At 44.9% G+C, this 22319-nt stretch overlaps 3 protein-coding genes across 6 annotated transcripts in view; 1 reads left to right on the top strand and 2 right to left on the bottom strand.

The window, feature by feature from the left end:
- FAM216A (family with sequence similarity 216 member A) overlaps window positions 1-6448 on the bottom strand; it is an 18862-nt gene extending 12414 nt beyond the window's left edge. For 2 of the 3 annotated variants that reach the window (XM_003832483.4, XM_063593657.1), the window contains exons 1-2: window positions 5868-6285; window positions 1739-1779 (exon numbers count right to left, since the gene is read on the bottom strand). In XM_003832483.4, the coding sequence (XP_003832531.3) occupies window positions 1739-1779; window positions 5868-5959 (133 nt within the window). In that variant the 5' untranslated portion in view covers window positions 5960-6285. Of the gene's footprint in view, window positions 1-1738; window positions 1780-5867; window positions 6286-6360 lie in introns of those variants that run through there. The other variant, XM_063593658.1, reaches the window with a different exon arrangement.
- On the top strand, window positions 6250-22319 carry GPN3 (GPN-loop GTPase 3). 2 transcript variants are annotated; one of them, XM_034934466.3, is made up of 8 exons: window positions 6250-6726; window positions 9669-9777; window positions 15023-15190; window positions 17251-17375; window positions 18934-19049; window positions 19182-19278; window positions 20998-21126; window positions 21773-22319. In XM_034934466.3, the coding sequence occupies exons 1-8, from the start codon at window positions 6250-6252 to the stop codon at window positions 21833-21835; spliced, it is 1284 nt and encodes a 427-aa protein (XP_034790357.2). In that variant the 3' UTR covers window positions 21836-22319. The 2 variants fall into 2 exon arrangements, with proteins under 2 accessions (XP_034790357.2, XP_054952110.1); XM_055096135.2 differs by lacking the exons at window positions 18934-19049; window positions 19182-19278.
- LOC106635400 (large ribosomal subunit protein eL31-like) lies at window positions 13470-13969 on the bottom strand. The gene has a single exon (XM_034934470.3). The coding sequence runs from the start codon at window positions 13895-13897 to the stop codon at window positions 13520-13522; it is 378 nt and encodes a 125-aa protein (XP_034790361.1). The 5' UTR covers window positions 13898-13969; the 3' UTR covers window positions 13470-13519.

Genomic DNA, 22319 nt, shown 5'->3' with positions numbered 1-22319 from the left:
ACACCCAGCTGATTTTTTATTTTAGTAGAGACGGGGTTTCTCTATGTTGGTCAGGCTGGTCTCGAATTTCTGACCTCAGGTGATCCGCCCGCCTCAGCTTCCCAAAGTGCTGGGATTACAGGCGTGAGCCACGGCGCCCAGCTTTTTTTTTTTTTTTTTTTTTTGAGACAGAGTCTCGCTCTGTCGCCCAGGCTCAAGTGCAGTGGCATGATCTTAGCTCACTGCAACCTCCGCCTCCTGAGTTGAAGTGATTCTCCTCCCTCAGCCTTCCGAGTAGCTGGGACTACGGACGTGCACCACCACACCTGGCTAATTTTTTTGTATATTTAGCAGAGACGGGGTTTCACCATGTTGGTCAGGCTGGTCTTGAACTCCTGACCTCAGGTGATCCACCTACCTCGGCCTCCCAAAGTACTGGGATTACAGGTGTGAGCCACCGTGCCCAGCCTAGTAGTAATTATTTTAAAACACTTTGACATATTGCCTTTCAGAGTTTTTACTAGGCATATATTTGTTTAGAAATTTTTCTTTTATATAACTAAGTCAATCTAATATACTGATAATTGTTAATATTTCTTTATTTCCCTCCACATCTGGAATATATTACTAATAATTATATTGTTTTGTGTTTCCTTTCTTTTTTACACTGAACTATAATTCAGTAAGAATTTTGGTGAGGAATCTAAATTAATGAACCCAGACTGCAACACATTTTTTAAATGGCCATATTATTTATTTATATATGTATATATGCACACATATATGTCTGTATATTTTTTTCCCGGGTAACTGTAATGACTATATATTTACCAAGGAAAAGCAAAGTGAACCCAGGTTTATGTATCGCTGAATTTAAATGAAACATTTAAAACCTATTATAACTACTATACTTAAAATATATATACATACACACACACTCCTACAGTCAGTTAATTCCAGCTCCTCTCCCAAGGGAAAAAAAGCAATTAGTGAGAGACCTTTGGGGGATTGTTTAACCTACTCTCTTAACTCCAGCAGAGAAGAGGTGAATACTTTGAAAGCTCTATTCTTTATTTCAAGTGAGAGGAAAACATCAGCCCTGAGAAATATTTTGTATTCTTTGAAGCTATTCAATTTAGAATTTTTTTCTTCTATCCATGTATAAACCCCAGGCTGTGCTCTGTGCTTTTCAACCAACGTCAGCTATAAATACAGTTCTTTTAGGATTCACTGCTAATTTTAAAAATGCTTGATGTAAAATATACTGTACCAACAGACAAGAAAAACCTCCCTGATTGCTCTTTGAAATCTTAAAGACTAAGTTCACCAAGGATGTTAATACAATCTATTTTTAACTCTATTGTGGGCTGGGTGTGGTGGCTCATGCCTGTAATCCCAGCACTTTGGGAGGCGGAGGCAGGTGGATCACCTGAGGTCAGGAGTTCCAGACCAGCCTGGCCAACATGGCGAAACCCTGTCTCTACTAAAAATAGAAAAATTAGCCAGGCATGGTGGCATGCACCTGTAGTCCCAGCTACTCAGGAGGCTGAGGCAGGAGAATCGCTTGAACCCAGGAGGCAGAGGTTGCAATGAGCCCAGATCGCACTACTGCACTCCAGCCCAGGCAACAGAGTGAGACTCCGTCTCAAAAAAAAAAAGAAAAAAGAAAAAAACTCTATTGTGTAAGTAGTTACAGACAAATAGGCTTCTCAGAACCATGTTACTTATAAGTATTATCTGCTTTATATGCACTACTCACCAGAACCTTTGGAATTCTGGTAACAAGAGTATCCAGCTGATCTGTTGAAAAAATAAAGCATATAAATAATATGTAATAATTACAATGTTACAAGCACTGAACAACATATTTCAATTTTTTTTTTTTTTTTTTTTTTGAGACAGGGTCTCACTTTGTCACCCAGGCTGGAGTGCAGTGGCATGATCTCAGGTCATTGGAACCTCTGCCTCCCAGTTTCAAGTGATTCTCCCACCTCAGCCTCCCAGGTAGCTGGGACTAGCACTGCTACACCCAGCTAATTTTTGTATTTTTAGTACAGACGGTTTCACCATATTGGCCAGGCTGGTCTCAAACTCCTGACCTCAGATGATCTGCCTGCCTCAGCCTCCCAAAGTGATGGGATTAAAGGTGTGAGCCACTGCACCCAGCCAACATATTTCAAATTTTAAAAAACGATAGTGTTGCATATTATTTTTACTTTTCATGTTTCCATCAGAAATAATGTCTTACAAATTTTTTCCTATAATTCTGGTTAAATCCTAATGGCTCCAAGATTTTTTTCTTTCCTTTTTTAGAGATGGGGTCTCCCTCCTTCACCCAGGCTAGAGTACAGTGTCGCGATCATAGCTCACCGCAGCCTCAAAATCCTGGGCTCAAACGATCCTCAGCCACCCAAGTAGCCAGGACCACAGGCGTGCACCACAACGCCTAATTTTTGTACAGATGTGAGCCACCATGCCTATCCTGGGTCTTAATTTTATAGCTGCCTAATCTCATTCCTACAGTGAGCTCAATAAAGTAGTTGGGGCTCCTGGGCTATCCATGTGATTATCTTGCTGTCTTTATTTTTAATGAAGTGATTTGGGTATTGAAAAGACTGTTCTTTTTTTTTTTTTTTTTTTTTCTTTTTTCTTTTTTGAGGTAGAGTCTTCCTCTGTTGCCCAGGCTGGAGTGCAATGGCGTGATCTCCGTTCACTGCAACCTCCGCCTTCCAGGTCCAAGCAATTCTCCCACTTCAGCCTCCCGGTAGCTGGGATTACAGGTGCCCGCCACCACGCCCGGCTAATTTTTCCATCTTTAGTACAGACAAGTTTTCGCCATGTTGGCCAGGCCGGTCTCAAACTCCTGACCTCAACTGATTCGCCCGCCTCAGCCTCCCAAAGTGCTGGGATTACAGGTGTGAGCCACCACGCCATGCCGAAAGACTGTTCTTTGAATAGTAATTAAGGTGTGCTAGAACTAATAAGTTGGTCTGTAATGTTTCTAATTTCGTACAAATTCTTTTTCTTTTCTAAACTTAAGACAAAACAACTGATCCTCATCCTGCAATTTATTCAATGACCAAGAGTTCATGGGCCAGGCGCCAAGTTTATAAAGTTTTTGTTATGAACTTTTCACCGCCGCTTCCTTTGCTATTTTATTCCAAGCCACCATATCGTTTTCTTGTATTCCAACTTCTTAATTCTACGCTTGCTCCTTCTAGTTTATTCTCCAACTAGCAACCAGCGTGATCCTTTTTAAGTAAAGTAAGATCACATCACTTCTCTGCTGGCAACCCTCCTGTGGCTTCCTTTCTCAAAGGTTGACTTTATAGGGTATGAGGGAGTTTTGAAGGAGTGATAGAGCTGCTCTGTATCTTTAGTGTGGCAGTGCTTACATAGCCATGTGCATTTGTCAAAACCCATCATATTATACATGAAAAAGTAAGACTTTAATTTGTGTAAATTATGCCTCAATAAACCTGACTTTAAAGAAAAAAAGTGCTGGGCACGGTGGCTCCCGCCTGTAATCCCAGCACTCTGGGAGGCCGAGGCGGGTGGATCACGAGGTCAGGAAATCGAGACCATCCTGGCTAACATGGTGAAACCCCGTTCTCTACTAAAAATGCAAAAACTTAGCCAGGCGTAGTGGCACGTGCCTGTAGTCCCAGCTACTCAGGAGGCAGGAGAATCGCTTGAACCTGGGAGGCGGAGGTTGCAGTGAGCCAAGATCACACCACTGCACTCCAGCCTGGGTGACAGAGCGAGACTCCGTCTCAAAAAAAAAGAAGAAAAAAAGTAAGGAGTTCCGGAGTTCCCATTAGTTAATAATGGGATTTTTGGCAGATTACTTCCCCTCTCAGATTAGTAAATATGACTGGAATTGATGATTTTTAAGACCCCTGCCAGTGCCAACATTGTATCATGTAGCATAATAAACCTGATTCTAGTTTGAAAATTTTATTTTGTATTTCTGGGAATATAAGCTTTTCATAAATTAGTCTTGGTTTGTGTTTTTTAATGGGGTTCCTTAAACCAAAATGAAGGGCATACTGTCTTTTTTTTTTATTGTATTTTTAAGAGTTTGGATAAACTAAAGGAAGCATGGAGATGAACGACAGGCGGAGATGAAAGGACAAACAACCTCTTTGTGCCTGTTTTGTCATCCATAAAGTGGGGATCATAATAGAACCTTCTAGGATTACAGGCTCACGCCCATCTCTACTAAAAATACAAAAATTAGCCAGGTACGTGGTGGCGCACACCTGTAGTCCCAGCTACTTGGGAGGCTGAGGCAGGAGAATTGCTTGAACCCAGGAGGCGGAGGTTGCAGTTAGCTGAGATCGTGACACTGCACTCCAGCCTGGGTGACAGAGAGAGACTCTGTCTCAATAAAAAAAAAAAAAAAAAAAAAAAAAAATTCACGTATCTCCTGATACACCAGGATCCTGCAGTCGGTCAAGGACTGTGAAGAACAGAAAAGAAACCCAAGACTCCATCCCATCTTTAAGAAGTCTTCAGTAGCACCAGAGACAAAAAGGACGGCCATGCGGGCGGATCACGAGGTCAGGAGATCGAGACCATCCTGGCTAACACGGTGAAGCCCCGTCTCTACTAAAAATACAAAAAAGTAGCCGGGCGTGGTGGCAGGCGCTTGTAATCCCAGCTACTCCAGAGGCTGAGGGAGAAGAATGGCGTGAACCCGGGAGGCGGAGCTTGCAGTGAGCTGAGATGGCACCACTGCACTCCAGTCTGGGCAACAGAACGAGACTCTGTCTCAAAAAAAAAACAAAAAGGATGGCCATGGGTGCAACAGGGGCCCTGACTGCGGGTTGCACTGAACGGCAAACATATCGCAGTTCTTGCTTTTAGGGAATAAAGTAGGGAGAGGAAGAGGAGGTAGAGTCTCCAGCAGTGACTTCAACAGCTCGCTGTCTTCACTATCTAGGAAATAGGTGTAAAAACCTGCTCAAAACGAAATAGATTTGTGAAAAAAGGAACTTCAGTGTGAAGAAAATGTCAAGATCAAGGCACCTCGGATATTCAGTCATTGGTCTCATTGGCGATTAGAAACCCTCGTTTGAGGTCGGGCGCAATGGTTCACCCTGTAATCCCAGCAATTTGGGAGGCCGAGGCGGGCGGCTCACTTGAGGTCAGGGGTTCGACACAAGCCTAGCCAACATGGTGAAACCACCTCTCTACTAAAAATACAAAAATTAGCCGGGCGTGGTGGCAGGCGCCTGTAATCCCAGCTACTCGGGAGGCTGAGGCAGGAGAATCACTTGAACCTGGGAGGCTGAGGTTGCAGTGAGCTGAGATCGCACCACTGCATTCCAGCCTAGGCAACAGAGCGAGACTGTCTCGCTCTCAAAAAACAAGAAAGAAAAGAAAAAAAAAGAAAAAGAAATCCCCGTTTGACAGGAAGGTGGCTCATATCACTAGAGGGAAGGAACTGGTTTATGGGCCTGGATGCCCCCAGTTGAACCGGGGGACATCTTCCTCCTCTGTCCCCGCCGCCTCGCCTTTCGGTGGACACACAGTCCTGTGCCAGACAGCAAACGTCCCAGCAGGGCTCGCAGCGCCCCCTCGGGGCAGAGAGATGCACGCGGGCGACTGTCGCAGTCACCTCGTGGCCACTGCACCAAACGCTCCTCCGAAGCTTCCCTCAGAGACCCTCCCTCAACCGCGAGGCAGTCCTCCCCTCTGCCCTCCTGTCCACAACACAACTGCTCCCCGCCTCTCACTTGAGGGCACCGGGGCCAGCCCCCGAGACGAGAGGTCGGCCGCAGCCCTCCTCCACAGGGCTCACGACCCGGGGGCCTCACGACCCGGGGGCCCCACGACCCGGGGGCCCCATGCTGCCACCCTTACCCCGGGGCCCCCAACCTCACCCGCCGCCGCCACCCTCGGTCCCGGCCACTGCGGGCGGCTCTGCAGAAGAGCTACGCTCCGTCCAGTCGGACCCTGGACCCTGGCCGGGCATCTCCGCGGCGCCGAGACCGCGAGCCGTGTGCGGGAGCAGCTGTCCCAGCGTCCCTCCGCCGACAGCACGCGTGCGTCAGGCTGCTGGTATTCCAGAGAGGCCGCTCAGATGCCGGCTTCTCGCCCCTCCGAAGCCGTTCGGACACTGCCCGAACAGCTTCGGGAGAGCGGGGCGGGCAGATCCGCGACCCCGGAGTTACGGTGGGGGAGGGGCAGGAGCGCTGCGGTCGCTGAGCGTTTGCACGTTTGCACCTCTCTGTGGAAGCAGTGCGTCACAGGAGGGAAATATACATGCTCCCCAAAACAAGAGGTGCCTTCCACTTCAGTATTCCAGATCCTCAGCACATTCGCAAATCGCGAGGGTCACCATACAGGTCAAACGTCTGCACGCAAACCACGGACCGAAGCACGCGGCGCAAGGATGCGGAGCTTTATCTGTTGTCCGTTATTACTCAGGTATCCAAGCTTAGCATCCCAACGGCCGATTTCCAACAACTACTTCTGCGCACGCGCATATCCTCTCCCTCACCCCTCCCCTTTTTTCTCAGGACGCGTTTCTCACGGGATTTGGCCCGCGGGCTGCCCCGTAGTAGGAGGTGTGGTAGAACTGGAGGCGTAGAAAGAATGTGGATTGCGATTGGTTCGCACTTCACTTTCCCGGAGCTCGGTGGGCGTCGCGCGAAGGCTAAGGGAGTGTGGCGGGCGGCTCCAGGAGCCAACATGCCTCGGTATGCGCAGCTGGTCATGGGCCCCGCGGGCAGCGGGAAGGTGAGGATCTGCGGGGACAAGGAGAGAAAAGTAGGAGTTCGTGGAAGGCGGGAGATTGGGTCCTGAGGGAGTGAGCCGGCGGGTGTGTGTATTGGGAACCCTGAGACCCCACGCAACTCATTTCTGCTGTCTGGCTTCACGTTCTTTTTTGTTGTTGTTTTGAAAGGGAAATAATGGTAGTTGTTAATATTTATTGTATACTTAAGCCCCAGGCAGCAGATGAAACGTCTCGCTTATTTCTACAACAACCCTGTGAGAGAGATCTCATTTTTCTCATTTTACAGAAAACGAGACACAGAAAGGTTAATTAAGTTCTTTGCCCAGCAAAAAAATATAAATCCAGTTTTGTCTCAACTCCAGAATCCGGCCCTGTCTCGCTCCCAGGAGGGTAAAGTAGGGTCTCATTAATTACTGTTTCTCAGAACTTGGGACATGGACTTTTGGTATTTAAGGTGCTTTTAGGTGGTACATGGACCCCACATTAAGGAGCATCAGATAATGTATTGGGGAAATTGTTCCCTTTTCATTTCTCTTTCAGTTCTCAACTTCGCATTTAGGAGAAATTGTGCTCGGTGCTAGTATGTATCTTCAGCACTTCTTTAATCCCCAAGTGTTTTCAGAGAGCAGTTCTTAGTCTCAGAGCTTTTAGTAGGCACCTGTATTTAGCTAAAAATAAGAACATTTAAAGATTTTATATAATTTTATGTCTAATTTCACGTTATGTCAAATATAAGTGGTTTTCAGTTTACAGTAGGGATAAAATTTTTTCTTGTAAACAAATATTAAGGGAATGTTAGGAACATTCAAATACAGTGAGAATGGTGAAGATATGGATCAAATAACATATGTGTGGGAAACATAGCCAGGCGTGGTGGCTCACGTCTGTAATCCTATCACTTTGGGAGATGGAGGTGGACGGATCGCCTGAGCCCAGGAGTTTGGGACCAGCCTTGGCAACACGGCGAAACTCTGTCTCTACAAAAAAAATGCAAAAATTAGCCAGGCCTGGTGGCAGGTACCTGTAGTCCCAGCTTCTCGGGAAGCTGAAGTGGGAGGATTACCTGAACCCAGGAGGTTGAGGCTGTGGTGAGTGGTGATCGTGCCACTGCACTCCAGCCTGGGTGACAGAGGTACTGTCGCAAAAAAAAAAAAAAAAAAAAAAAGTGTGGAAACACTAGAGTCTGTGGAGGTGTTGTGTGGCCTCAGTCTTTAACAAACACATTGTTCTAAGCTGTTGACTTATTCTGGGTAAAAACATGTACATGTAACTAAGATACCTATGGCCTTTAACTTACCCAGAGTCTGTAGTCTTTTGGGGAAGACAAATAGATGACCTGTCAATTAAGATACAGTGTGATGTGGCCAGGTGTGGTGGCTTAAGCCTGTAATCCTCGCACTTTGGGAGGCTGAGGCCAGCAGATCACTTGAGCCCAGGAGTTCAGGGTCAGCCTGGGCAACATGGTGAAGCCCTGTCTCTACCAAAAATACAAAAATTAGCTGGGCATGGTGGCGAGAGCCTATAGTCCCACCTACTCGGGGGGCTAAGGCTGGAGAATCGCTTGAGCCTGGGTCAAAGCTGCAGTGAGCTATGATGGTGCCACTGCACTCCAGCCTGGGTGACAGTGAGACCCTTTGCAAAAAAAAAAAAAGATACAGTGTGTGATGTATGGAGAGGGCATTCCAGACAGAGACAACAGTATGTGTAAAGGCACTGAGAGGACAGCATGATGGATGTTTTTTCTATAGTCTATTTTAATTTTTGGGCTGATTGTGTTAAACAAGTATCTTTATAAGCTTTTGATGCCTACTATCAGAAACATTCCTTGAGTACGTTCTTTATCCCAAGCACTGTTTTGGGCCCTGGGGGTTGTGTGGGGAAAAAAACACGCACACACAAAATCCGTGCCCTTGTGGAGCTTATCTTTAAACATAATAAGTCAATTAGAAACAATTATCAAGTATTTATTATGTACTAGGTATTGTGCTAGTCCCTGTGCTTGGGAAACTGAATAAGACACATCTCTGCCTTTAAACAGAGTATGACACAGACAAGTAGCCTAGAGACTTTTTTTTTTTTCTGAGCCAGGAGTCTTGTTCTGTCATCCAGGCTAGAGTGCAGTGGTGTGATCGCAGCTCACTGCGACCTCTGCCTCCCGGGTTCAAGCGATTCTCCTGCCTCAGCCTCCTGAGTATCTGAGATTACAGGCATACGCCACCACGCCCAGCTAATTTTTGTATTTTTAGTAGAGACGAGGTTTCACCATGTCGGCCAGGCTGGTCTCCAACTCCTGATCTCAGGTGATCCGTTGACCTCAGCCTCCCAAAGTACTGGGATTACAGATGTGAGACACTGCACCCAGCCCCAGATGTTAACATAGTATGGTAACAACTATATAATGGATAAAGAATTATCTAAACCAAAAGTTACAAACTGATAGCCACCTCCAGACTATTTATTGATCTTGGCGTTCTTTCATCTTGGAATGCTCTTCCCCTTAGGTTGGCAAACTCCTTCTCATATACTCAGATCTCCCCTACTCAGAGACATCATCCCTGACCATCCTACCTAAAGCTTTGTTTGGACTGTACAAGTCCTGGTAGAGACACTGTGTTAGGTGTTACACTATGTAACCAGAACTCTTCCCTTTAAATACCACTTGTCACATTTAGAACAGTAAGGAGCCTTAGTGATTATGGAGGACATCCTAGTTAGAAACAAGAAAATTGAGGGGCAGAGTGGAGAAGTAAATTCCCCAGAGGTACCCATGAGTCTAAGTCAGGTTTGAATCTGCAGCCCAGTGAGGTATCGTTTTCCCTTGTTGTCAGTCAGCCTCTTGGTTGATGAAGGCATAGTTTTGACCTTAGTGGATAGTATTCCAGAGTATGGAAGGTAGCACTACACTACCTGTTGCTTTAATCTCTCATGCCTTGTGACATTACAGAGCACCTACTGTGCCACCATGGTCCAGCACTGTGAAGCCCTCAACCGGTCTGTCCAAGTTGTAAACCTGGATCCAGCAGCAGAACACTTCAACTACTCCGTGATGGCTGGTAAGTCCTGAGCAAAGGCTCCCCCCACCTTCAGGAACAGTAAGGGCTGGGGAGGCAGTGAGTACTAGCTGCTTAGCACAGATACTTATTATAGTCTGGATCCCTGGTTTTATGGTAAATAGCATGAGCTTGTCATTTGGTCACATCTGTTCATGGTGATATGTGTGACAGTATCCTTTCTTGGTCTTTGATGTAAGATTTAAAAGTAAATGGGGCCGGGCGCGGAGGCTCACGCCTGTAATTCCAGCACTTTGGGAGGCCGAGGCGGGTGGATCACGAGGTCAGGAATTTGAGACCAGCCTGACCAACATGGTGAAACCCTGTCTCTACTAAAAACACAAAAAAATTAGCTGGGCGTGGTGGCATGTGACTGTAATCCCAGCTACTCAGGAGGCTGAGAAAGGAGAATCGCTTGAACCCAGGAGACAGAGGTTGCAGTGAGCCGAGATTGCGCCACTGCACTCCAGCCTGGGCAACAGAGCGAGACTCCATCTCAAAAAAAAAAAAAAAAAAAAAGTAAATGGACACTTCCCTCAGCACCCTTTCATTCTGTCCCTTTTGTCCTTAGTCCTGCTGTAGTGAATCATGTGGTATATTGCTGATCACTATAAGTCAGGAGCCTGGGTTTGTTTTTTTAAATTCTTTTAATTTGTTCATTCAAGTGTCTGTTGAACACCTGTTTTACGCCAGACACCGGAGTTATAGCAGAGAATAATACAGACATTATCCCTGCCCACACCAACCCTTTAGGAAATAGGCAATAAACAACATGATGAACATGTTACAGAATGTGATGACTGCAGACAGGCTCATGAGAAGTACTCATTGGGAGAGGTTGCTTTAGCTAGGATTGTCAGGGAGAATGGTGACTCTGAGGAGGGGATCTTTGAGCCTAGACCTGAAGGATGGTAATATGCTCCTCAGGCTGAGGAAAGTCCTTCCAAAATGAGAGAACATTTAGATCAATAAATATGCCAAGCTGGGTGCAGGGACATGTGCCTGTAGTCCCAGCTACTTGGGAGGCTGATGTGGGAGGATCACTTGAGCCCAGGAGTTCAAGTCCAGCCTGGGCAACATTGCAAGATCCATCTCTGAAAAATAAAATAAATAAATAAATAGCCTGGAGGTGAGAAAGGATATGGTATTCTCCAGGAAAGCCAAGATGTCAGTGAGCTAAAGCGTAATGACTGAAAGAAAGAAGTGGGTAGGGGCTAACAGGACATGAGAAGATGGGATTTTATCCTGTTGTCAGTGGGGTGCCACTAGAGGGTTTTAAGAAGAGGAAAGGATTGACATTTGATACACGTTTTGGGGTTTTTTTGTTTTTTTTGAGACAGGGTCCAGCTCTGTCGCCCAGGCTAGAGTGCAGTGACACAACCTCTGCCTCCTGAGCTCAAGCCATCCTCCCATCTCAGCCTCCCAAGTAGCTGGGACTACAGATGCATGCCACCATGCCTGGCTAATTTTTATACTTTTTTTTTTTTTTTTTTTGTAGAGACAGGGTTTCACCATGCTGCCCAGGCTGGTCTCAAACTCCTGAGCTCAAGCAATCTGCTGGCCTCAGTCTCCCAAAGTGCTGGGATTAGAGGCGTGAGCCACTGCATCCGGCCTTTTTTTGTTTTTGTTGTTGTTGTTGTTTTGTTTTTGAGACAAGGTCTCACTCTGTCACCCAGGCTATAGTATAGTAGCCTGATCACAGCTCATTGCAGTCTCAACCTCCTGGACTCAAGCAATCCTCCTACCTCCCAAGTAGCTGGGACTACAGGCACACACTATCATGCCTGGGTAATTTTTGTATTTTTTGTAGAGGCGGGGTTTCTCCATGTTGCCCAGGCTGGTCTCATTGCCCAGGCTGGTCTCGATTTCCAGGCTGGTCTCAAACTCCTGGGCTCAAGCGACTCACCCAGCTTGACTTCCGAAAGTGCTGGGATAATAGGCATGAGCCACCGCACTTGGCCTGATTTATGTTTTAAAAAATAACTCAGGTGCTCAGATGAAAAATGGACTCTAGTGGGTTGAGAGTAGAAGTACAACCTGCATGGCTGGGCATGGTGGCTCACGCCTGTAATCCCAGCACTTTGGGAGGCCGAGGCAGGCGGATCACAAGGTCAGGAGATCAAGACCATCCTGGCTAACACGGTGAAACCCCGTCTCTACTAAAAATACAAAAAACTAGCCGGGCATGGTGGCGGGCGCCTGTGGTCCCAGCTACTGGGGAGGCTGAGGCAGGAGAATGGCGTGAACCCGGGAGGCGGAGCTTGCAGTGAGCCGAGATCGCGCCACTGAACTCCAGCCTGGGCGACAGAGCGAGACTCCGTCTCAAAAAAAAAAAAAAAAAAAACAAAATTAGCTGGGTGTGGTGACACATGCCTGTAATCCCAGCTACTCTGGAGGCTGAGACAGGGGAATCGCTTGAACCCGGGAGGCAGAGGTTCTGGTGAGCCGAGATCGCACCATTGCACTCCAGCCTGGGCAACAAGAGCAAAACTCCATTTTAAAATTAAAAAAAGAAGTACAACCTGCACTGCCGCTGTTGTAGTTAGCCAGGTGTACACCAGGACTAGGGTGGTCATGGTGGAGATGTAAGGAAGCAGACAGATTCAATATATTTTTTGCAAGTTGAATTAACAGCATTTTGTGGGGGATTGAACCAAGAAGGCATAGCAAAGTAAGGAATCAAGGGTGACTCTTACAGCTTTGTTCAGTGTATGATATAATTTCCTGTGGAGGGAGACAGGTCGTTTTAGGTTTGGGGACGTTCTCTTTGTACTCACTAAGTGCAAAGGGAAACTTCTGATTTCTGTTAATGAGTGAGCAGGTTGCGGGGAGGCAGATTGAAGGGAGAGGAGGAGATGTCAAATGCTTTTCTTTGAGAAAAAAGGCATTGTATTACTTTGGAACCATTTGGCTGCAGCAAACAGAAACCACTCTAAGCTAGCTTAGTTAAAAAGAGGACTTAGGATGGGCGCTATGACTCACATCTGTAATCCCAGCACTTTGGGAGGCCAAAGCAGATGGATGGCTTGAACCCAGGAGTTCAAGACCAGCCTGGGAAGCATGGTGAAACCCCATCTCTACAAGTCAATACAAAGATTAGCCTGGCATGCTGGCGGGCGCCTTTATTCCCAGCCACTCAGGAGGCTGAGGTGGGAGGATCACTTGAGCCTACGAGGTCAAGGTTGCAGTGAGCCATGATTATGCCACTGCACTCCAGCCTGGGCAGCAGAGTGAGACCCTGTCTAAAAAGAAAGAAAGCCAGATTGATTGTCCCAATTTGGATCAGTTATCTGTTATTGATTGCTGAGGGAGGGGGTAGGAAGGTGTTGTCAGTATAAATGTGACTGTGAATGAAGCTCAGTCCTTTGTGAATGGAGAATGTAGGTTTCAGCACAAAAGTAAGTAAAAACCTAAGGTAGAAGATTCTATATACTGATTCCCCAAAATTAGTAAGGTAACCATACCAGAATTTTTTAAGCCTCTCCTGTTGGTGATTTTTTTTTTTCCTGAGACAGAGTCTCTCTCTGCCACCCAGGCTGGAGTGCAGTGGTACCATGTCATCTCACTACATCCTCTGCCTCCTGGGTTCAAGTGATTCTCCTGCCTCAGCCTCCCGAGCAGCTGGGATTACAGGCACATGCCAGCACACCTGACTAATTTTTCTATTTTTGTTTGTTTTTGTTTGAGATGGAGTCTTTTTTTTTTCAATTTTATAACTTTATTTGATGTATTTGACGATCAGTGATTAGTTCTCATCGACATTGACTGTCTGTAGATTTTTGAAAGTGGTGACAGGTACATAGGTAACCAAAGTATATGGCTTATTTGGTGAATCTTCATCCTCATTACGTTTTCTGGACAGCTGCACACGGATTCGGTATGGGACATTCCTTATTCCTTTGGCCCAGACAGCTTTGTTGAGCCTGGTATCAATGCGCACATCTGGAGTTCCCATCTCCTTCATGGCAAATTTCTGAATCTCTTTGAGTGCCCGAGGGGCACGCTTCTTGAAGCCTACTCCATAAATGTGCTTGTGAATGTTCATGGTGTATTCTCGGGTTACCACTTCGTTGATGGCAGAATGGCCCTTTTTCTTCTCGCCACCCTTCTTTGCAGGAGCCATTCTGCTGGGTCCAAGTTGGAAAGTGAGATGGAGTCTTGCTCTGTCGCCTGGGCTTGAGAGCAGTGGCGTGATCTTGGCTCACTGCAACCTCTGCCTGCTGGGTTCAAGTGATTCTCCTGCCTCAGCCTCTGGAGTGGCTAGAACTACAGGCGTGCGCCACCATGCCTGCTAATTTTTGTATTTTTAGTAGAGATGGGGCTTCACCATGTTGGCCAGGCTGGTCTCGAACTCCTGATCTCATGATCCCCCCACCTCGGCCTCCCAAAGTGCTGGGATTACAGGCATGAGCCACCATGCCCAGCCTAATTTCTATATTTTTAGTAGAGACAGGTTTCAGCATGTTGGCCAGGCTAGTCTTGAACTCCTGACCTCAAGTGATCCGCCTGCCTCATCCAAAGTGCTGGGATTACAGGCACGAGTCACCGCGCCCAGCCCCTGATGGTGATTATGATATATTATCTCATAGTTCTCATCCTTCTAACCCAGGATAAGGAAAGTGAGGCTCAAGGAGGTGAAATAGTTTCCTTAGTGTCATTGTGTTAAGAAATGGTAATCTGTTTTCTTTTTTTGGTTTTGTACTTTTTTGGAATAGGTAATACATATTCACATGGTTCATAATGTAAAAGTACTAAAGAGTAAGTATACAGGAAAACATCTTCCTCTCAGCTCTGCATCCCAGCAATCAGCTCCCCTCCCTGGCAGCAGCCAGTGTTACCAGTTTCTGGTGTGTTCTTTCATAGCCTGTGCACATAAAATTCAAGATGTATATGTATTATGTCTATGTAGTGAATTTTTGTCTTTTATTAACACCAATGATAGCATTCTTACACAGTTCTGCACCTTGCATTTTTCACTGAACAATATGCCTAGGAGATTGTATTATTATTAATACTTAAAGAGATTTTCCCCATTTGTGGCTGTGTAGTATTCCATTGTTGGGCTGTACAATAATTTATTTGCTCAGTTCTCTATTGATGGACACTGCTACAGGGAAAAGCCATGTACATAAATAATTTCCTGCATATGGGTTTTTTATGTAATTATTAACTTTTATGTTCTATTTCTAGTAAGGATAACAATTTTTGAAGGGACACATATATTCTGGGCCCTATCTGTCCTTTTCAGACATCCGGGAACTGATCGAGGTGGATGATGTAATGGAGGATGATTCTCTGCGATTCGGTCCCAACGGAGGATTGGTATTTTGCATGGAGTACTTTGCCAATAATTTTGACTGGCTGGAGAACTGTCTTGGCCATGTAGAGGATGACTATATCCTTTTTGATTGTCCAGGTGAATCAACAATTTGAATGCATTGTCTTCCTTAAAGTCTTGATAGTTCCATCCTTAGTAGGAGAAAGGAGAGTGAGTATTTGTAGCTCTAAACTATACTGCAGTAAAGTACCAAGCTTATTCAATGGCTGTCACTTACTAAGTATATCTGTTGAGGCCGGGCGCAGTGGCTCACGCCTGTAATCCCATCACTTTGGGAGGCCGAGGCAGGTGGATCACGAGGTCAGGAGATCGAGACCGTCCTGGCTAACATGGTGAAACCCTGTCTCTACTAAAAATACAAAAAATTAGCTGGGCGTGGTGGCGGGCACCTGTAGTCCCAGCTGCTTGGGAGGCTGAGGCAAGAGAATGGCGTGAACCTGGGAGGTGGAGCTTGCAGTGAGCCAAGATTGCACCACTACACTCCAGCCTGGGCAACAGAATGAGACTCTGTCTCAAAAACAAAAAAAAAACAAAAAAAAGTATATCTATTAAGTGCTTGCTTTGTACACTGGGAATACCATAGAGCACAGATGGCCATGGTCTCTGGCCTCATGGAGCTCACATTTGGCAGAACTCGAGACAGTACAAACAAAAAGCATCCAAATGATTATTTAATATTCAGTTGTCATTGAGTATTCCACAGGAGTAGCACAGATCATCACACAGATAATGGCGGTTAGAGAGGCATCTGAGGCGGCCTTTCAGCTGGGCTGGAGGCTGAGGGTGAGGAAGGCAGAGGGCACAGCCTGCTGAACACCTCCCAGGAGGAAGGAACAAAGCTGTTTTAAGGCACTGAAAAGGCCAGTGTGGCTGGAGCATAATAAACAAAGAGGCAATTGTCATGAGGTGTGACTGGTAGGAGACAGATAATAGCACATCAAGGCTTCTGAAGCCAAATCGTGAATTTTCTTTTTTTTTTTTTTTTTTTTTTTTTTTTGAGACTGAGTTTCATTCCTGTCACCCAGGCTGGAGTACGATGGCGCCATCTTGGCTCACTCCAGCCTCCACTTCCTGGGTTCAAGTGATTCTCCTGTCTCAGTCTCCCAAGTAGCTGGGATTACAGGCACCCACCACCACACCCGGCTATTTTTATATTTTTAGTAGAGACAGGGTTTCACTGTGTTGGCCAGGCTGGTCTCAAACTCTGGACCTTAGGTGATTCACCTGCCTCGGCCTCCCAAATGCTGGGATTACTGGTGTGAGCCACCGCCTCCAGCCCAAATTGTGAATTTTCAATTGAGCCTAACCTGGCTTTGACCATTTATGGCCCTCACTTTTTTCCCCTTGCTTTTAATTGACCATACATATACCCACAGAAAAGTATATATGTCATAAGTATACAGCTTGATGAATATTCCCAAACTATAGATATCTTTGTAGCACTTATTTATTTATTTTTGTAGAGATAGGATCTCACTATATTGCTCAGGCTGCTCTCAAAGTCCTGGGCTCAAGCTATCCTCCCACCTTAGCCTCCCAAAGTGCTGGGATTACAGGTGTGTGAACCATGGCATCTGGCCAATAACACTCACATTGATTGGCAGAAAACTAAAGTGTGAAGAACCTCATTTTCTTTCTTTCTTTCTTTTTATTTTTAAAGACAGAGTCTTACTCTGTTGTCCAGGCTGGAGTGCAGTGGCGTGATCTTGGCTCACTGCAGCCTCCTCCTCCCGGGTTTCAGCAATTCTTGTGCCTCAGCATCCCACAGGCGCGCACCACCACGCCTGGCTAATTTTTTTGTATTTTTAGTAGAGATGGGGTTTCACTATGTTGGTCAGGCTGGTCTTGAACTCCTGGCCTCAAGTGATCCACCTGCCACAGCCTCCCAAAGTGCTGGGATTACAGGCATGAGCCACCCTGCCCAACCAGAGAACCTCATTTTCTACATAAAACTTAATAGTTAGGGATTCCTATGGTGGCAGTACCTTAGGTTTTATGATTGCTTTGAGAGGCTGTGGGCCCCTTAAAAATGTGTTGGCTTTTATTTTTATCCATCTTATGGGGAAAATTTGTTTCCTCTAACTTGATGATTTAACATACTTGCTATTTCTAAAATTCTTGCAATACTCTTCATGTAGGTCAGATTGAGTTGTACACTCACCTGCCTGTGATGAAACAGCTGGTCCAGCAGCTCGAGCAGTGGGAGTTCCGAGTCTGTGGAGTTTTTCTTGTTGATTCTCAGTTCATGGTGGAGTCATTCAAGGTCTGAAGCTAAATCTCTTACAGATTTTTTTGTGTGTGTGTGACAGAGTCTTACTCTGTTGCCTAGGCTGGAGCGCAGTGGCGTGATCTCAGCTCACTGCAACCTCCGCCTCCCAGTTCAAGTGATTCTTGGGCCTCAGCCTCCTGAGTAGCTGGAATTACAGGTGTGTGCCATCATGCCTGGCTAATTTTTGTATTTTTAGTAGAGACGGGGTTTTACCATGTTGGCCAGGCTGGTCTCGAACTCCTGACCTCAAACATCAAGTGATCCACCTGCCTTGGCCTCCCAAAGTCTCTTAAAGATTTTTAAACTATGAGTTCAAGCAGATGACAGTTCCTTTAATTATTGTGTGATTCTGAACATTTCACAAATGATTCCAGAGTTACTTTATCCCTTTTGTTATTAAATTATAACATGTTGTTAATCAAAAATAGTAAATTATTATATCATAGAGATTTAGGAGGAACTGCTTACCAAGAAAAAAACTGAGGTTGCTGGGTGAAGTGGTTCACAGCTATAATCTTAGCACTTTGGGAGGCCAAGGCAGGAGGATTGCTTGAGCCCAGGAGTTTCGGACCTGCTTGGGCAACAGAGTGAGACCCTGTCTCTACAAAAAATATAAAAATTAGCTAGACGTTGTGGCACGTGCCTGTAGTCCCAGCTACTTGGGAAGCTGAAGTGGGAGGATCGCTTGAGTACAGGAAGCAGAGGTTGCAGTGAGCCGAGATCACCAAGATCGCACCATTGCACACCAGCCTGAGTGACAGAGTGAGACTCTGTCTCAAAAAAAAAAAAAGAGGAAGTAGCGGGGGAGAAAAAACTGAAGCAGATGGCTATTTTATAAAATAGTCTATTTTTAATTTTCTGAGGACCTCTTGTCCAGTTTATGAACTACCAAGATCAAATTTTTTATTAATAGCTCTTAAGGAATATTAGATGGGAAAGGAAATTAAAATGCTGACTAAATTGAAATTTGTGATCACTGTATGTTATCTATATCTTCCCTCACCTTTGGGAACCAAGAATCAAGCATTTGATTCCCAATGATTTGGGAACATTTTTTTCTATATGGCTAGCATTACTTTTAATAAAATATAAATAATTTTGCCTTTTCCACATGTTCTGAACTGGCATTTCTGTTTTTTTTTTTTTTTTTTGAGACCGAGTTTTGCCGTTGTTGCCCAGGCTGGAATGTGGTGGTGCAATCTTGGCTCACGGGAACCTCCGCCTCCTGGGTTCAAGTGATTCTCCTGCCTCAGACTCTTGAGTAGCTGGGATTACAGGCACATGCCACCATGCCTGGCTAATTTTGTATTTTTAGTAGAGACAAGGTTTCACCACGTTGGCCAGGCTGGTCTTGAACTCCTGACCTGAGGTGATCTGCCCGCCTCAGCCTCCCCAAGTGTTGGGATTACAGGCATGAGCCACCACGTCCAGCTTGCATTTCTTTTATTTAGGCCAGTTCTGTTCCAGTGAGGAATAGAAGACTCTTTATGCAGACCAGGTAATTTTGTTGGCAACAGTCAGTTCATCTTCCCTTTTCTGTTTCCTCCTTCAGTTTATTTCTGGCATCTTGGCAGCCCTGAGTGCCATGATCTCTCTAGAAATTCCGCAAGTCAACATCATGACAAAAATGGATCTGCTGAATAAAAAAGCAAAAAAGGAAATTGAGAAGTGAGTTCACTGTTCTTCCATTATTATCAGATCTCAGTTGCAGAGATGAACCTTCTGTTTTATTTAGATGGGAAGTTTGGCTGGTTTATAAACCTAGTCTCCTGAATTCATCAGTCTTTCTGTCTTTTAAAGATTTTTAGATCCAGACATGTATTCTTTATTAGAAGATTCTACAAGTGACTTAAGAAGCAAAAAATTCAAGAAACTGACTAAAGCTATATGTGGACTGGTAAGCTTTTAAAGTTTGGATTTTTTGGCCAGGTGCAGTGGCTAATGCCTGTAACCCTAGCACTTTGGCAGGCCAAGGCAGCAAGATTGAGTCCAGGAGTTCAAGACCAGCCTGGGCAACATAGTGACACCCTATCTCTAAAAAAATTTTTTAAATTAGGCCAGGCGCAGTGGCTCACACCTGTAATCCTAGCACTTTAGGAGGCCAAGGCAGGCTGATCATTTGAGGTCAGGAGTTCAAGACCAAGCCTGGCCAACATGGTGAAACCCTGTCTCTACTAAAAATACAAAAAAAAATTAGCTGGGCATGGTGGTGTGCACCTGTAATCCTAGTACTCGGGAGCCTGAGACAGGAGAATCACTTGAACTCGGGAGGCGGAGGTTGCAGTGAGTTGAGATCATGCCACTGGAGTCCAGCCTGGGCGACAGAGTAAGACTTTGTCTCAAAAACAAAAAAAAATTAGGCCAGGCACGGTGACTTACGCCTGTAATCCCAGCTCTTTGGGAGGCCGAGGTGGGTGGATCACCTGAGGTCAGGAGTTTGAGACCAGCCTGGCCAAGATGGTGAAACCCCATCTCTACTAAAAAATACAAAAATTAGCCAGGCGTGGTGGTGCATGCCTATAATCCCAGCTATTTGGGAGGCTGAGGCAGGAGAGTTGCTGGAACCCAGGAGGCAGAGGTTGCAGTGAGCCGAGATCTTGTCATTGCACTCCAGCCCGGTCCAACAACAGCAAGACTCTGTCTCAAAAAAAAAAAAAAGCCAGGCATGGTGCTGCACGCCTGTAGTCTCAGCTACTGTGGAGGCTGAGGTGGGAGGATCCCTTGAGCCTGGGAGGTCAAGGCTGTAGTGAGCCATGATCAGATCATGTCACTGTGCTCTAGCCTAGGCAGCAGAGAGACCCTATCTCAAAAAAAACAAAAACAAAAAGGGGGCCAGGTGCGCAGTGGCTCACGCCTATAATCCCAGCACTTTGGGAGGCCAAGGCAGGTGGGTCACTTGAGGTCAGGAGTTCAAGACCAGGCTGACCAACATGGTGAAACCCCGTCTGTACTAAAAATACAAAATTAGCTGGGCATGGTAGGGCACGCCTGTAATCCCAGCTACTCAGGAGGCTGAGGCAGGAGAATCGCTTGAACCTGGAGGTGGAGGTTGAGCAACAAGAGCGAAACTCTGTCTCCCCGAAAAAAAAAAAAAAGAAAAAAAAAAGATGAAGTTTTTTGGGTTTTTTTCCTAAACACCTGGTCAAGTGTTTGCCTGTGTCCAGTCATTTGCCATATAAAAAGCACAGTTCAACCCTATTTTCTGCAAAGTGGAGGAGGGAAAAGGGCTATGGGCTGGTCAGTCAGCAGTTTAATTTAGAAGTAGTTATTGGTAGTGGCCAATAAATTAACTAACATCTTATTATTTCAAGCCATTTGGAGAGTTCAGGACTGTTTGTTCTCCTGTGAAATTTCCAGTGGTTGTTGAATTCAGATAAATAGCCGTGAAACAGTGTCTAGTTAAAGTAATAAGCTAACAAGTGTTCTAGCAGATCAGAAGTCAGAAAAATCAATGATTTACTCTCTGTGTCTAGCTATCCCTTCTCCTCCTCTTCCTGTAAACACATCAGTGTTTTTATTCAGAAGTACAAATGGTTATAAAACTCAAATATAAGTTGAAAATTATGTATTTTGCACAACTTCAGAATGAACTTTTCTTGAAATCCACAACTTGTAGATTGATGACTACAGCATGGTTCGATTTTTACCTTACGATCAGTCAGATGAAGAAAGCATGAACATTGTATTGCAGCATATTGATTTTGCCATTCAATATGGAGAAGACCTAGAATTTAAAGAACCAAAGGTAATTTCTTGTTTGGGGTGTTTGTTAGCTTTTGATAAAAATATTTGCCAGCACTCACTGGACTCTTGCATAATCCAGGCGACTCCTTAAATTAGTTTTTTGTCTTATTGATGGCAGTTAACTGGGCTTTTCTGGGTGATCTCTGAAATTAACACTGTACTCCACAAGCAGTATCACTTTTACTCTACTTTTGTTGAAGCAGTATGATGAAGCCTGTGTGTACTTAGAGCTTGGGTGTATGTGTAAAGAGGAGGTGAAATTGGGCTGCCCTCACGTATGTCATTGAGAAGACTAATGATAGTATCAGCTAAGCATTTTTTTATTTTTTTATTTTTTATTTTCCTGACCACTAGACTACCAGCGAAGTAAAGCACTATCACAGGAAATTAGCCAAGAATCGTCTTGAATGTAAATTCAAATAAGAAATGCTTCTGGGATAGAAGCACATTAATTTACTACATATCTGGAAAAAAATCTGTCAATCATGCCTTTTCTTACTATTAACAGTTACCTATAAGCAGCACCTGGAGCTGGTGCTGGGTAATTAGTTCCACATAGGGTATTACCTGAAAAATATATAAACACATACTAGTTCTGACTGAGGGGAAATGAATATATTTTCTATTTTGTGTTTCCATTGTGTCAGGAACGTGAAGATGAGTCTTCCTCTATGTTTGACGAATATTTTCAAGAATGCCAGGATGAATGAAGAGTTTACTAAAAGTAACCATCTAAAGAGCTTGTGGCCAAACCAGCAGAACATTCTTCTCTTCAAAGGATGCAATAGTAGAAAGCTACTTATTTTAATGAAAAAAAGTAAAACTTCGTTCTTTATCAGCCGCATGCCTGAATCAAATTTTTAATTATTCTGAAACTGCTGCTGTTTAAAGTGGAATCTTTTAGTATTATAACAGCATCACTTTAGATTTTGTAAGTCAAAATTGAAATGAATGCACATAGATTTATATATAAATTAGCACCTGAGCTAAGGTTAAGGCTGGTCTAAACTTATTTTCACTTTTTGTATTATTTTTGAGATGCAGGAATTACTGTAACAAAATATGTATGTCCGAAGGGAAAAAGCTGCAAGGATATATATAAGACCACTGCTTATCTGTATCTTCCCATTTTCCTATATTGAAAATGTATATTATTTATATAACTTAAAAAGTAAAAATAACTATGTTTTGAGA

This window comes from Pan paniscus, chromosome 10, assembly GCF_029289425.2.
Source record: "Pan paniscus chromosome 10, NHGRI_mPanPan1-v2.0_pri, whole genome shotgun sequence".
NCBI lineage: Eukaryota > Metazoa > Chordata > Mammalia > Primates > Hominidae > Pan > Pan paniscus.
This window is presented reverse-complemented; position numbering and strand designations above follow the sequence as displayed.